General features: G+C 35.3%; 1 protein-coding gene across 13 annotated transcripts in view; it reads right to left on the reverse strand.

Moving 5' to 3' along the window:
- Positions 1–17,211, reverse strand: part of HEATR5A (HEAT repeat containing 5A) — a 106,979-nt gene that overhangs the window by 32,994 nt on the left and 56,774 nt on the right. For 8 of the 13 annotated variants that reach the window (XM_044389450.3, XM_044389446.3, XM_057306459.1 and 5 more), the window contains 6 exons: positions 11,793–11,952; positions 8,594–8,783; positions 7,538–7,707; positions 5,017–5,043; positions 2,628–2,766; positions 210–389 (listed from right to left, as the gene is read on the reverse strand). In XM_044389450.3, coding sequence (XP_044245385.2) covers positions 210–389; positions 2,628–2,766; positions 5,017–5,043; positions 7,538–7,707; positions 8,594–8,783; positions 11,793–11,952 — 866 coding nt within the window. The remainder of the gene's footprint in view (positions 1–209; positions 390–2,627; positions 2,767–5,016; positions 5,044–7,537; positions 7,708–8,593; positions 8,784–11,792; positions 11,953–17,211) is intronic. The other 5 variants (XM_048222383.2, XM_026513554.4, XM_057306464.1 and 2 more) reach the window with 1 other exon arrangement.

Consider the following 17,211-nt stretch of genomic DNA (forward strand, 5'->3'; position numbering starts at 1 on the left):
AAGTCATAAAAGATAATCAGAAGAATAAAAAAAACCCCACAGGCTTAAGTGTTAGATGTAAACACTAAAATCTTCATTTGAAAAAAGCAACAAGCAATTACAATTCAAATACTCAGAAAAAATTGATCAACTGTCACCAGCAAACAACTTTATATATATTAATCTTTTCACTTTCAATTTTATTTCAAATGGTAACCACCAATACTTACCAGCTGATGCAGCAAGAACATCTTTACAAAGCTTTAACCAGAAGGAGAGCTTATCCACTGCCATAGATGTAAGCATATGATTTAAAGTCTCTTTGATATCATGGCATAACTTCTGATCCGTCTCCTTATCTAGTAAGGTCAATAATGCCCCTTCAAGGCCCACTTCTCTGATGTTAGCATCTGACAAGAAGAAAATCGATGATCTAAGTAATACAGAAAACAAAACTGCCATATGAGAAGTACACATTTTCAAAAGTTATTAAAATACTACATGCAAATATTCTCATTGCAAAATAATAAAGCACCTCAAAGGAGAAACATAAGCCTTGGTCTAACATCTACTTCCTCTAATTCTGGAAGTGCCAAAAGAACAAACAAATTTTCTCTTGAAAATTTAACTTATATTTAGCATTTCTGAAAGCATTTAGATTTTTTTTTTAAAGACTTTTTTATTTATTCATTTGAGAGAGAGACAGAGATAGAGACAGCACAAGCAGGGGGAGAGGCAGAGGGAAAGGGAGAAGCAGACTCCCCGTTGAGCTGGGAGCCTGACATGGGGCTCAATCCCAGGACCCTGGGATCATGACCTGAGCTGAAGGCAGATGATTAACCATCCAAGCCACTCAGGAGCCCCTGAAAGCATTTAGATTCTAAAAATTATGCTACTATTACCCTATTTTGAAAGAGAAACTATCTTTTAAAGACCAGAAGGAGGCATCACTGGGATAAAAGGTATAGCATAGGGAATATGTCAGTGGTATTATAATATCATGGTATGGTAACAGATAAGAGCTACACTTGTGGTGAGCAAAGAATATATAAACTTGTTGAATCATGATGCTGTACACCTGAAACTAATTAACACTGTGTGTCAACTATACTTCAATTAAAAAAAAAAGATCAGAAGGAGGCAGCAGGAATGTTTCCAATTAGGAGTCTAAAGAGACAGAACAACCAATGTAATGTGTGAGTCATGGCTGGATCCCAAATTTGGGTAGTAGTAAGGGAGGGTAGGAAGGAGTCATAAAGGGTATTTTTTGGATAAGTAGGGAACTTCATGTGAGAACTGCACATTTTATGATCACTACTAAATCAGTGTTGATTTTGTTAAGTGTGGAAATGATGTGTGGTCATGGAGGAGAATATTATGTATTAGGGTGAGTTGTCATGATCTGCAGCCTGCTTTCAGATGGTTTGGCAAAAGGTTTGCATCTGTGTATATATGGAAAGAGAGGAAGATATATAAAATGAGTGCCATAAAGATACTAAGTAGGTGAATATATGTGTTCACTGCACATTTCTTTCAATCTCTCCATTAGTTTGAAAAATTATAAAATTTTAAAAAGGGAATTATATAAACAAGTTCTTTATTGTATTTTATTCACATAGCGAATTCAAGAATTCTGGGAACATATACCTGCATGTTTACGCAATCAAAGCAAAAGATGCAGATAATTTCAGTGATGAATATAAACTGAAGGTTACTTGGGCAGAGTATCTCACATAATTAAAAGATTAAAAGTTCTTTGGTTAAGGTAAGTCATCAATTGTTTTCAAATGAGTTCTGCAACCTGTTTGATGACTACTATACTAGTTCAGCAATGTTAATTAACTCAAGTCAGAGTTACAGTTTTAATATAATAACAAACTAAGGAGCACAGCATGAGTGTAAAACACATTGTTCTGAGAGCTTTAGATACTGGAGAGCTTTGTGAAGTCTGAGACCTTCTAAAAGTGTGACAGCACTTTGGAAACTATATACATAAAAGAGTAAGATATTACCGTTACTATTTTTGTAGGCTGGTTGAATTTGTATGCATATCTGGGTTACTCACATAATTTTAAAATAAAGAGATACATACTTAAATCTCACCGTCTAAGAAATCCTTTAATTCAGCTCTAAAATAAAGAAGATGCATAAAAAACCCTCTAATCTGAAGAAGACTCATCTATGATAAGTTTTATTAAATGAGATTTCAGAGGAAGAAAGCACCTACGGTAAATTACTTAAAGGCTAAATCCAACTTCAATTAATTGTTGTGAAAAAACTTGCTCTAAAATTTGAGAGGCTCTCAAATTCATTAACACGGATTATAAAATAGGTAACAGATCGCTGGGCTCCAATCCCAGATTTCTGGTTAAGCAGATTTGTGATAGGGCCCAATCATCTGCATTTCTAAGAAGTTCTCAGTGAGGCGGATATTGCTAGTTCAGGGGCCTAACTTTGAAAACCATTGCTCTAAACCAGTAACATCAATGGTTGGAATAACAGAAATTGTTAGCAACTGTCTCTTGTAGCAGGTTTAAGACATAATGTATTAACTTTCAAATTTCATTTAAAAAACTCATGTTTATATAGAAGATTTAAGATTAAAACAATCATTTGAGCTGGAGATAATGCTGATAAAAAAGAATTACCTGGAGTCAACTCGTCTCTGCTATCCTTAGCAAGCATAACAGCATGTTCTGAAACTTCAGCTGCTTCTCTCTGTACAAGCTGACGTAAACAAGCCAGTACTGCTCTTCTCAATAACAAATAGGGACTACAAAGATTCACCTGAAAAATACCATTTGGGAAATGAAAGAGCTGAAAATCTTGGTACCACTTACAATAAGTCTAATAGACATTCACTGGATCCTTCCTGATTCTGTCTAGCCCATCACTGTGCTAGATGCAGTTTATTAAATACACAGAAACTTCTTCAAACTATTCCAGTACGTATTTTTTATTACAACTTAGACATAGCTTAAGAGTAGCACATGTACTTGATTATGCCAATATTCATAAACGAATCCAAGCAGAAGCCTCTTGAGTGTTAGAAGACACAAAGTTTACATGAGTAAATATAGTTTTGAGATAAAAGAAATACAATTGAAAATTTATTTGTATCTCATACATTTGCGCTCATGCAACATTATAATGTTTTATGATTATCTAAATAGAAATTTATATAAATCTATACAAGCAGTATAGCATACTGGTTAAAAGGGAGGCTCGAGTCAAACTGCCTCAGTTTGAGTCCCAGATCAACCACTTACTAGCTGTGTAACCTTGGGCAAATTATTTAACCTCTCCGTGCCTTAGTTTCCTTATTTGTAAAATGGAAATAACACTACCCCATGTCACAGGGCTGTTGCAAAATTAACACAAAGAAACATGCAAAAGGGCTTAGCACAGCACCTGGCAAATAGTGAGTGCTCAATAAATGTTAGTTATCATTAACTATTATTAACAGTCTCTATCAATAGTATTTTATTCAGATGCCATACAGAGTAAGCAAATGCATTTTCATATAAAGGCAGAAAAGAGTTTTACTCAGAAAACATATTCACCAAAAACACTCCATAGAGACACACATTATAGACAACAAATTTTACATATATGTATATCTACTTATATATGGATGTGCATATACGTACATAGATGTGTACATATTTTAGAGATATAGAATATTTTTGCTCAAAATGACAGACTCAATACATATTCTTTTTACTTAGAAGTATCTGAACAGTGTAATCTCAACAGGTTGTATCTACTGCAGTAAATGATGATGATTGTGATATACCTTAAATGAACAATTAAAACAAGTCAAAGGTTCCGGACACAAATTCTTACTCAGTGATTCATAAGTAGAATAAAGTATAGAGTTTTTGAAATTCGTTTTTTTCTAACTATGAAAGTAAACACCAGTTTCGTGTGGTTTATGAAGTGAATATGTGTCTTACACTACTGATTTTCCAAGCAAAATGTGAGAAGAAACGGCATAGTTCTTACAGTGATCTTTATTGAGATCTGGTGTATGTGAGAAAGGACTGAAGTAGGTGAGTTTGTTGAAAAGAGCAGAGGATAAATTCGGAGAAAAAGAGTAGGTGGTGATAGCTGGCTTTTGATATATAAGAAACACATGCAAAGAGAGTGAAACCTAAATTTTATCAGAAGCCAAAAGACAGAAAAGATTTGTGAATGCATCATCAGTGAAACATATGAATGGGAGCTGCTTTATAAATATATTCTATTATACCCTCAAGTCATATCATGAACTCAAAAGTGGAAAGAGGAATGCCATTCACGAAGTCTCAAGTTAATGTCATTCCAGTCACATTAGAGAACCATTGTTAGAAACTAGTACATAGGATGAGAGAGGAGTTAAAATGTGAAAAGATTAAATTTATTCATGCCCAAAATTACAGCTGTATTTTACAACGACGACAAAAAAAAGCATTCTACAAGGCAATTTGAAAGAAAAATTAATGAATCTACTAGTTATTTTCACTGGAGTTTTACAAGCATATAATACAAGGCAGGTGCAGCATTTATTCAGGCTGGTCAAACACTCTTTTAGAGAAAGCATGCTTAAAAGTACTCTTTACTCGTTTGGTAGAAAAAAGATTGAAGGCGGTCACACAAAGCAAAATGGAACACTTAGTATCTCCATGTCATTCTCCAGCATTTATATAGGGAAGAGGAATAGAGTGAGTTAAGGCAAACAAACCAAGCAGGCAAAATATAGAAACGAGTCAAACCGTAATTATGATTCCTTTCTGAAATGAATATATAAATCAAAATGATGCAAAATTAAGTGCAAGGAGTGAGTGCACCAGCTGGAGAAGGTTAGGGAGGATTTGTTTACAGTGGTATTAAATAAACACCATGTAACATGCTACAAATACTGGACTTTGCATTAATGGTTAGCTTAAACAAAGAGATGCAGGGGAAAACAAGAACATCTACAACCAAAAAAATGACACAAAGAAACAGCACTGCAAACCTCAAAAAAAGGTTAGGAATTGAGGGTCAGGGACCTACCAACACAGAATTATCCAACAAGATCTCCTGCACAAAAACAAATGACAGACCGGTCATGACAAAACCAAAAGATAAATACTAGGATGACTTTGACAACAGTCAGCTAAGCATTAAAATATAAATATTGATAGAGCTATCATTCAAATTGGCTTAGCTTCAGCTTTAAAAATATGCCACAATTACTTCATTTTCCAACTTTAAAATATGAGTTGAGCTAAGACCTCGGAAACAGTCAACTCAAGATGTAAAGATATAAAATATTCAATAACTTAAAAATGTACATTTGTGTAATTAAGTTTTCCTCTGGAATCTCTCATTAAGCCTCAATAACAAAAGCCAGATCAAGTAGACATGAGTGTTAAAGAAGTGATCTGGATTGCATTCACATGAACAGGTGTCCAGCAAGGGACAAAGTTAATGGTTTACTTCACCACAAGTTAATTATAGATTTTTTATTCTTGGAAGCCAACTTTTAAAACTGAGAGTACTCAAAATTGCTGGCGTAGCTAAGACCAAGTTCAGAATGGAAGTTAAACAGCATGCAGTTAGAAGAAAACTCTTTCTAGTAAGATTCTTTCCTAATGATGAAATGTATTCTGAATATTCAGGGTGTTTCAATTAATATGAAAACATTTCATGCTACATAATTAAATTCTCTGTACAAAAGAAAATCTGATCATAAAGTTGTTAAAAAGGAAACCAAAAGCAATTTTCTTAGTACAGGGAATACTCTAAAATATAATGAATTCAATCTAATAAATTCAGAATAAAAGCTTACCAAAAAAATTAAGACAAAATTAACAAACTATAGTGACAGCAATTTTTAAATGATTTCTGTATAAGAAAGAATCACTTCACAGCTTAAATAACAGTAACATAAATAAGACTTCTTAATTGTTAATTTTGGTTTTCTTAATTGCTCTGAGTGTTCCTAAAACAAAAATCTGATAGTGGTCTCTATTCTTCTTTATATGTAACTTTTCTCAATCTGGGGGGAAAAAAAAGAGTAACAAATTTGATCAGATCTAATACATCAAGAATTAGTGGTAAGTTTTGCTTTTTCTTTCTCAATAAACTTAGTAAATGAATTCATGCATCACTTAAACAAATTTCAAAAGGCTGCCAATGGACAATTTCTAGTATCATTTAAGAAAAAAAGAGGGCAGTATAATGGAGAGTCAAAGTCTGATCAACTTGCAAAGCAGTGGCTATTTTTCAGTAACTGATTTGGTGATGGTTCTTGGAACAGAAAGAGTAATATTCCTAGGGAAAAGGAAGGTAAAGGTAAAATCCTTTTTTCAGTTAGTGTTATTTTCTCCAAAACATGTTTAACCCAGACAGGAAACAAGTTTCTATCAGAAAAGTCAGCTGCATCCTCTTCTTAAGAGTCTTACATAACTCTGTGAAAATCACTATAAAGATTAATATAATGTATAAGTTATATGTTAAGAAAATAAAAACTACTATGTATTGAGTGGTTGGTTATTAAGTGCCTGGGACATGTACCTTTACAGGTGGCATTGTGTGTAATCCTTGTGTTCTATAGACAAGGTAACTAAGGCTGGAAGAGGTTGTGGGACTTCCCTAAGGCTACAAAGCTAGGAGGTGGTAGAACTGAGATTAAGAGCTAACCATAAGTATAAAGTCACTAAGAAATAAAGAAATGGGGACTGAACAACAAGTTGAGAAACCTGGATTCTAGACTTAGAGCTACCACTATACCTAGGTATGTTACCTTGGACAAATTATTTGACTTTTTGGTCCTTGATTTATCTTTTTTATTAGGAAGGTTGGATTTAATGACATTTGAGGTTCTTTCAAGGTCTGAAATGCTACATATCCTACCTCAAGCTTATAAATGAAAAGTCTAAAGTAATGATTCTCAACTGTCATGTTACTAATGGAAGTGTGTTGTGGACATTCTAGGGGCAGAAAACGTTTAAGAGCAATGGTGTTGTTTTAATTCCAAATGTAACTCCATTTTTGAGGCAAGTCCAGATAGCAACTGGTGATACTCAAGGTAAATCTTAAAACCATTGACGATTATGAACTACTTCACCAGAACTTTTAGCATTCATCTTGCCATATTTATCAAACATATTATTAAAACCCAGATATTGATGGATATGCCACTAGAATACTAAGGAAAAATGTTATTTGCCCATCTGGGGTGGAGAGAACTTTATATGTAATTATGTGGAAAAAAGGAAGGAAAAAACAAAGACATCACATAAATTTTTCCATGTCCTATGGCATTTATACAGTATCTGGGACATAAGCACCCTATATATGTTTATTGACTAATGGATAAATATTCCAAATGTTAAGTTCAACATTGAGAAGAAAAATGAATCAATATATGAGAGGTTTAAGATGTGATTATACAAAAGTTGACCCTACCCCCTAAAGAAGACTAGAACTGAGAGAAAATAGCTATTGTACACAGACTAGAGAAGAATTAAAATAAACCTAAGTTTCCAATGAATAAAAACTAAGAACTCACTGATAATTTTATACTCACACAAAGGCAGCTGACCAAGCTAGACAGGTTGACATGTCTTGGAGCAAACATATGAAGCTGCTGAAGACAAGAAATGGCCTGAGCTTGAACAAGGCAGTCTGGGTTATCTTGCATCACTGCACAACCCAAAAGACAGGAAGTCCTTAAGGCGGAAATGGAAGTACTATTACCTAAAATGAAAGCAGAGAGCTTTGAATAATTGGTCTATGAAACCATTCCTCTTTAAACATATATTACTAGGTTTAAAATTTTTTTTTATACCGATTTTAAACTTCAGGATCTGTGAAGTAAATTTCTTCTACAAAAGCAGGGATAATCCAGATGACAGATTTTTAGGTTATGTTAGTTATTCTTACTCTGAAAAATTTATGTCAGCATAAATTATTAGGTAAACAAGAACCTAAGACTAGGTTATATAAAATTTTCATAAAAAGTAGAATTAGAAATGGCTAATCAACTTAGCCCTGCTTGTATTAGTTGAGTTGCTTTCAAATATTAAAATCATAGACTTTGCATTTGAACAGATCAGATTATCTGAGCTTTGGGACTTAGTCACTTCTTAGAAGAGATGAGTTCATTAAACTATTCCACTTAATGTCTATCACCTCAATTGTTAAGGGAAGCATTTAAAAAATATATCTAATCTTTCTAAATATGGTACTCCTTGTCTTTTCAAGGTAAAGAGAAATCACACTGAATGGCATTTTACAAAATATATGATCACCTACTATGTGTCAATCACAAAGGCTTTTCAACTTTTCCCTCATTTGATAGAGAAGGAAACCAAAGACCAAGGATATTCCAAAAGTCACCCAGTTAAGCCGTGGTGGAGCTTACATTAAGTTTCCTCATTTCTATGTTATTTTCTACTATATCAACATTCAGGAGTCAAAACCTTCTTCCCAAGATGACTCTTAACATTCTGCCCATGGATTTGCATAGAACATTGTGCTAAAGTGCACTTCACTGACAAGTATTTGAGTCAGTAGTAAGAAATGAATTCATTTTTTTATGTACATTTTTAATGTAAAACTTCACAAAATGAGCTATGCATACCCTGTAGCTCTGGACCCAATGTAGTAATAAGTGCATCCAAACAGCGACCAAGACTTTGGTGAACTTCAGCATGAGTAGGAGGCACATTTAACAATAACATTATAATAAGAGAAAGGGTGGGTTCCACATGCATATGATAGAGTGGGCCAGCAGAATCAATTATCAATGATAGCGAATGTAGCGCCCAGGTCTGTGAAGACAGAGAAAAACAATTTAAAATGCTACAGCAGCATTAAGAAACATAAAACACAATGAATTGTTCTTTGTTGAAGCAAGTGATAAAGTAACAGCAAAGTAAAGTTACTTGTGTGCTATTGCTAACCTGGAAAGAGAAACAGAGAACATAAAGAGAAAGAGGGAACATAAGAAGTTTAAGAAAAGATTTCTCTTCACATATTCAGTAAAAAACAATGAAAGACAATCATCTAATTTAGAGTGGTAAACTGAAATCTCCACACTAGGAATTCCAAGCCTATGTTTGGTTCTTTAGCTAACAGCCTGAACTGAATCTAGTTTGTTGAAAATTGTTTATTGTTTAATCTATGTGAACAAAAATCCCAGTTTTTAAAAGATTCAAAATAAATAAATATTCAACAAAATCTACAATTACATGCAGTAATATGGACAATCTCTTGAACATAATGTTGAAGAAAGCCAGACATAAAAGAGTACATACCATATGATTCCATTGATATAAAGTATAAAAGCAGGCAAAACTAATATATGATGTTGCAAATTAGGATAGTGGTTATCCTTGGTGGGACAGGTAGTAACTAGAAGAGAACATGAGGAGAGCGTTTGGGGTATTGATAATGTTCTATTTCTTGATCTAGGTGCTGGTTACATGGTGTATTTAGTTTGTATACTTTATTCACAGAGATGCACACTTAAGACAAGTGCACTTTCATAAACATATAAAAATAAGTATAGGTACAAAATAAGTATATATTCTATATATAAATATTTCTTTATTAAACAAATGAAATGCCTTTGAGCCAGATCTGACCTGCCACATGTTTTTATAAATAAAGCTTTACTGAAACACAGTCATGCTCATTTATTTAAAATATTTATGGCTGCTTTACCGCTACAATGGCAGAATTGTGCAGCTGACAGAGACTGTATGACGTGTAAAGTGTACACAATTCACTATGTGGCTCTTAATAAAATACGTTTGTCAACTCTGGTTTAAATTAACAAGCCTCTCCCAGTACCTCAGGATGGGGCTGTCTTTGGAGATAGGGTCTTTAAAGAAGTTAAAATGAGGCTCTTAGGGTGGGCCCTAACCCAATGTGACTGGTGTCCTAAGAAGAGAAAATCTGGACAGAGTGACACTACAGATGCATAAGCACAGAGGAAAAGACCATGTGAAGACACAATGAGAAGGTGACCACCTGAAAGCCAAGCAAAGAAGGCTCAGAAGAAATCAAACTGGCTGACACTTTGTTCTTGGAATTCTAGCCTCCAGAACCATGAGAAAATAAATTTCTGTTGTTTAAGCCACCAATGAATGAATGAACAAAAGAACGAATGAATGAAACAAGCGGTTATATACTGATAACCAATGCAGTCAGATGATAGGTATAATAGGGTCCTTAGAGTATATTCTACTTCTTTTTTTTTATTCTTTTTTTTTTTTTTTTTAAGATTTTATTTACTTATTTGACAGAGATAGAGACAGCCAGCGAGAGAGGGAACACAAGCAGGGGGAGTGGGAGAGGAAGAAGCAGGCTCATAGCAGAGGAGCCTGACGTGGGGCTCGATCCCGAAACGCCGGGATCACGCCCTGAGCCGAAGGCAGGCGCTTAACCGCTGTGCCACCCAGGCGCCCCTAGAGTATATTCTACTTCTATGTATGTTTTAAGTACATAAAAAGTTCTCCCTTTAGGAAACTGAGAAAGTTTTACCCCTTACCAAAGAAAGCTTATAGTACTTTGAATGCTACAAAAATACACTGTTAAGAGATAACAGTAATCAAGAAGAGCCAGATTTGATGACAGTGGAAGCCACTAAAAGCATTTAATCAACAAAAAAGTATTTGATATAATAGTATGTGTATTCACAACAGACTTCTTAAAGGGGAAGAAGAGAAATACAATAAATAAAAGCAAGAGTGCAATAATAAAGGAGGATGAAAGAATGGAACACCATAGAGGTTAACTTAGTCAACTATTGGATGATGATGAGGCGGAGACTATTTGTAATACGGTAATCCAAAGAATGAGAGCTAACTGTGGATTAGGGATGCTGAAATTTGACGAGAATGTAGTTAAACTGGATCTCAGAACACTAGAAAATTTGGATTATGAGATAGGAATAGTAAGGGAAAAGAACAATAGGAAAAATATAAGTGCAGATATGAGAAAGGCACATGTAGGATGAAAATATGCAGATAATCTATAAACCAGTACTTTGGGGTAATAATTGACAAGGTTCCTGGGTCAGTTGACAGGACTTGAATGAGGTGATGAAGCAATAAGCAGTTTCCCCAGATTTTTGGAAGGGAAGTGGCAAGATGAAAGTCTTTCAGGAAAACAAAGGGGTCTTCACATCTAGGGGGAGCTGAAAAGAACCTAAAAATATTACTATAGTAATTAGGAACACACAGGGAGGCAGAGATAAGGGGAGAAGAAGAGCAGGAATAGTAATAATCATTCAAGATTTGATTAAGATATCAAGAGAATGAGGATTTTAACTGAAATGGGTAAGATGTGTACAATAATACAGTAAATGGGTTAAGAACATAGGTTTAGAGTTCATGACTTGTGTTCTTGAACTGATGCCATGATTAATTAGCTTAGCTTTCAGTTGTGAGCAAGTTACTTAGTTTCTATAAATTCCAGTTTTCTTTTTGTATAAGGGGAATACACAGCCTAGATTGCTGTGAGGCTTAAATATGTTAATGTTGTAGAAGAATATAAAACAATCCTTGGTACCTATTAAGCTCTCCAAAATAGTAAATGTTATTATTAAGATGGAAGGAAGATCCATTTTCAGAAAAAGATACTGAATTTGACTTTAGAAACTCTGAGTGTGAAGTAAAGATAGTGAGATTGGAATTTCAAAAGCCATCAAGGTTAACAATGGTTTGGATATTTATCGGGGGGGGATTATTTATGAATTACTAATGGTCTATAAAAATAATCTGCATTATATACAAATCATGAATTTCAAGAATATATCACATTGGGGTATTTACCTGCACATCAGGAGAAGTACTGTCCTGAGACAAAGTATAAAGGATTCCAACACAAGCATTCAAATGTTGAGAAGAACTTATTCCTCCTAAATATCTATGCAGGGATCCCAAAGCCAATGAGTATCCTGTTCTGGTAACCACATCCCTTGCTGATTTCAGTCTATAATTATGGAAATAAATAATAATCACTGAACAAAACTAATGCATGTACACTGTCACTCAGGCAAAACATTTTGTATAAATAGCTGCAAAATTCAAAAATATATTTACTGTTAACTGATAAAAAAAATTCTGAAATGACCTAAAAAGAAAAACATTTTAAATAAAAATGTCTTCACATTATTAACGATTATTTAAGTATGAACAATTTCATTGTTTTTCAGAGATACACTAAATTTGTAAGACAAGCATTATTACTTTACTGTTAAGTTACTTTTTACAAGTTGAAGTACAACCAACACACAATATCCTGTTAGTTTCAGGCATACATCATAGTGATTTGGTATTTTTATACGTTATGAAATACTCTCCACAGTAAGTCTAGTTACCATCTGTTACCATACAAAGTTTCTGCAATATTATTGACTATATTCTATGTTACACATTACATCCCATGACTTATTTATTTTATAACTGGAAGTCTGGATCTCTTAATTCCCTTCACCCGTTTTGCGCCCCCCTCTCCTCTGTGGCAACCAACAGTTTATTTCTTCTATCTATGTTAGTTTGTTCGTTCATTTCTTTTTCACATATAAGTGAAATCACATGGTATTTGTCTTTCTCTCTTATTTCACTGAGCATAATACCCTCTAGGTCCACCCATGTTGTCACAAATGGCAAGATTTCCTTCTTTTTTATGGCTAATATTACACACAACATCTTTTTTTTTTTTTTTTTAAAGATTTTATTTATTTATTCGACAGAGACAGAGACAGCCAGCGAGAGAGGGAACACAAGCAGGGGGAGTGGGAGAGGAAGAAGCAGGCTCATAGCAGAAGAGCCTGATGTGGGGCTCGATCCCAGATCGCCAGGATCACGCCCTGAGCCGAAGGCAGACGCTCAACTGCTGTGCCACCCAGGCGCCCCTACATCTTCTTTATCCATTCATTTATTAATAGACACAGGTTGCTTCCATATTTTGGGTATTGTAAATAATGCTGCAATGAACACAGGAGTGCATATATCTCTTTTAATGAATGTTTTCATTTCCTTTGAATGAATACTCAGCAGTGGAACTGCTGGACTGTATTTTATATTTTTTGAGGAACCGCCACAATATTTTCCATAGTGGCTGCACCAATTTATATTACCACCAACAGTGTATGGTGGGAATTTTTTTCTCCACATCCTACTCAACACTTGTTACTGTCTTTTGGATACGAGCCAATTAGACAAGTGTGAGGTGATGTCTCTCTGTGGTTTTGATCTGCATTTCCATGATGATTAATGATGTGGAGAAGCTCTTCAAGTGCCTGTTGGCCATCTGCGTGTCTTCTTTGGAAAAACGTCTATTTGGTCCTCTGCCCATTTTTTTAAAATCAGGTTTTTTTGTGTTTTTTTTTTTAAAGATTTTATTTATTTATTTGACAGAGAGATAGCCAGCGAGAGAGGGAACACAGCAGGGGAGTGGGAGAGGAAGAAGCAGGCTCCCAGCGCAGGAGCCCGATGTGGTACTCGATCCCGGAATGCCGGGATCACGCCCTGAGCCAAAGGCAGACACTTAACGACTGCGCCACCTAGGCGCCCCTTAAATCAGGTTTTTGACATTAAGTTGTTTAAGTTCTTTATATATTTTGGATATTAACCCCTTACCACATATATGATTTGCAAATATCTTCCACCATTCATAGGTTGCCTTTTTGTTTTGTGAATGGTTTCCTTCATTGTACAAAAGCTTTTTATTTTTATTATTTTTTAAGATTTTATTTGAGAGACTGAGAGACAGCACAAGCAAGGGGAGCGGCAGGCAGAGGGAGAGGGAGAAGCAGACTGCCCTTGAGCAGGGATCCTGATGCAGGACTCAATCCCAAGACTCTGGGATCATGACCTGAGCCGAAGGCAGACGCTTAACGGAGCCACCCAGGTGCCCTGTACAAAAGCTTTTTAGTTTGATGTAATTCTATTTGTTTGTTTCAGCTTTTGTTGCCATTGCCTGAGGAGCTTGACGTCCTTCCCGCTAAATATTACTGCTAAGATTAATGTCAAAGAATTTACTGCCTATGTTTTCTTCTAGGAGTTTTATGGTTTCTGGTCTTACTTCAAGTCTTTCATCCACTCAGAATTTATTTTTGTATACAATGTAAGATAGTGGTTCAGTTTCAATTTTTTTTGCGTGTAGCTGTCTTGTTTCCCCAACACAATTATTAAACAGACTGTTTTCCCCCATTGTTTTGTTTGTTTTTAAAGTAACTATGACCAAAGTGGGGCTTGAACTTACGGCCCCAAGATCAAGAGTTGCATGCTCTACTGACTGAGCCAACCAGTAGCCCATTTCTCTCCCATTATACATTCTTGATTCCTTTGTCAAATTAATTGACTAGTTATGTGTGGGTTTATTTCTGGACTAACACACTGATCTGTGTTTGTTTTTATGCCAGTAACATACTGTTTTAATTACTATCGCTTTGTCATATAGTTTGAAATCAGCATACCTCCAGCTTTATTCTTTCTAAGACTGCTTTGGCTATTTGGGATCTTTAGTGGTCTCATACAAATTTCAGGGATTTTTTTGTTCTAGCACTGTGAAAAATGTCATTGGTATTTTGATGGGGATTACACTGAATCTGTAGATTGCTTTGGGTAGTATGGATATTTTAACAATATTAAATCTTACAATTCATGAGCATACTGTGTATGTGTGTGTGTGTATCAAAATATGGAACACTTCATGAATTTGCATGCCATTTTTGTGGAGCATGGTATATCTTTCCATTTATTTGTGTCACCTTCAATTTCTTTCAACAATGTCTTAATGTTTTCAGTGTACAGGCTGTTTACTCCCTTGGTGAAATTGATTCTTAGGTATTTTACTCTTATTGACAATAGTGATTGGGATTGTTTCCTTAATTTCTCTTCCTTCCTTCCTTCCTTCCTTCCTTCCTTCCTTCCTTTCTTTCTTTCTTTCTTTCCTGCTCTTTCTTTTCTTACTCTTTCTTTTCTTTTCTTTTCTTTTCTTTTCTTTTCTTTTCTTTTCTTTTCTTCTCTTTCTTTCGATTTTATTTATTTGACAGAGAGAGAGACAGCCAGCGAGAGAGGGAACACGAGCAGGGGGAGTGGGAGAGGAAGAAGCAGGCTCCCAGTGGAGCAGGGAGCCCGATGTGGGGCTCCATCCCAGCACCCTGGGATGATGCCCTGGGGCGAAGGCAGATGCTTAACAACTGAGCCAACCAGACGCCCCTCCTTAATTTCTCTTTCTTTTTTTTTTTTTTTAAGATTTTATTTATTTATGTGACAGAGAGACAGCCAGCGAGAGAGGGAACACAGCAGGGGGAGTGGGAGAGGAAGAACCAGGCTCCCAGCGGAGGAGCCTGATGTGGGACTCGATCCCGGAACGCCGGGATCACGCCCTGAGCCGAAGGCAGACGCTTAACGACTGTGCCACCCAGGCGCCCCTTTAATTTCTCTTTCTGACAGCTTGTTATTAATGTATAGAAACAGATTTCTGTATGTTATTTTTGTATCCTGTGACTTTACTGAATTCATTTAATTCTAATAGTTTTTTGGTGGAGTCTTTAGAATTTTCTAATTTTATATTATGTCATCTACAAAGAGTGACAGTTTTGCCTTTTCCTTTCTCATCTGGATGTCCTTTATTTCTTTTTCTTGTCTAAATGCATGGCTAAGACTTCCAAAACCAAGGTGAATAAAAGTGGAGAGAGTGGGCGTCCTTTTTTTCCCCTGATGTTAGAGGAAAACCTTTTAGCTTTTCACCATGGAGTGTGATAGCTATGGGCTTGTCATATATGGTCTTCTTAATGCTGAGGTATATTCCTTCCATATCTACTTTGTTGAGAGCGTCATTAAATTACATTTTAAAAACTCACAATCCTGAGATACTTTAATTCCATACAAAGAGAGTTTCAACTCAAGAACTTTGATTTTAAAGTTAAATATAGTAAGAAAAATAAACATTTATTAGGAGGTTTCTTACACATTCTGTGCTAATTTAAGTGTTTTACATTTAGTCTTTTAATCCTCCCAACAACCTTGAGATTTGTACTATTATCAGTTCCGTTTTACAGATAAGGAGGACAAAATGATAGCCAAATAACTCTTATAAAGTAACCAACTATTAAGTGGAAGAATGGGATATGAACCAAATTTAGTAATCTGACTCTGGACTTCAAACTCTCTTTTTTTTAAAGTTTATTTATTTATAATCTCTACACCTAACGTGGGGCTTGAACTTACAACCCTGATATCAAGAGTTGCACACTCTACCAACTGAGCCAGCCAGGCACCCCCAGACTTCAAGCTCTTAACCACATCAGTCACATGTATTTAGTAAACTGGAAGATCAAAGTGCTACTTGCATTACTACTACTACCACTACTACTACTACAAATATAACTTTATATACATATATTACTAATATAACCATTAACTTTTATTTGTGGTTGTTTTATTCTTTCATATTACTTTCATATTTATTATCTCATTTGCCTTAACACTGTTAAGCATACAGGGTAGTATTAACAACCTTCTATTTGAAGTAGAGGATATTTACCCCAAAGATACAAATGTAGTGATCCAAAGGGGCACCCACACCCCAATGTTTATAGCAGCAATGTCCACAATAGCCAAACTGTGGGAAGAGCCCATATGTCCATCGACAGATGAATAGATAAAGAAGATGTGGTGTACACACACACACACACACACACACACACACACACACAGAGGAATATTACGGAGCCATCAAAAAAATATGAAACCTTGCCATTAGAATGACCTGGATGGAACTAACAGTAGGTATTATGCTGAGTGAAATAAGACAATCAGAGAAAGACAATTATCATATGATCTCACTGATACATAGAATTTAAGAAACAAAACAGAGGATCACAGGGGAAGAGAGAAAAAATACAACAAGCCAAAACCAGAGAGGGGGACAAACCTTACGAGACTTAATCACAGGAAACAAACTGAGGTTTGCTGGAGGGGAGGGAGGTGGAAGGATGGGGTAACTGGGTGATGGACATTAAGGAGGGCATGTAATGAGCACTGAGTATTATGTAAGACTGATGAATCACAGACCTGTACCTCTGAAACCAATAATACATTAAATGTTAATTAATTGAATTAAAATTTTAAAATGCTAAAAAAAAAAAAAAAGGAAACAGGAAAATTAGCTGAGAGGTTTACTCTCTGCTCATGATCTCAGAGCTGGCAAAAATGAAAACATAGTTTATGCTTCCTG

Source organism: Ursus arctos, unplaced genomic scaffold (genome assembly GCF_023065955.2).
Source record: "Ursus arctos isolate Adak ecotype North America unplaced genomic scaffold, UrsArc2.0 scaffold_37, whole genome shotgun sequence".
NCBI classification, from domain to species: domain Eukaryota; kingdom Metazoa; phylum Chordata; class Mammalia; order Carnivora; family Ursidae; genus Ursus; species Ursus arctos.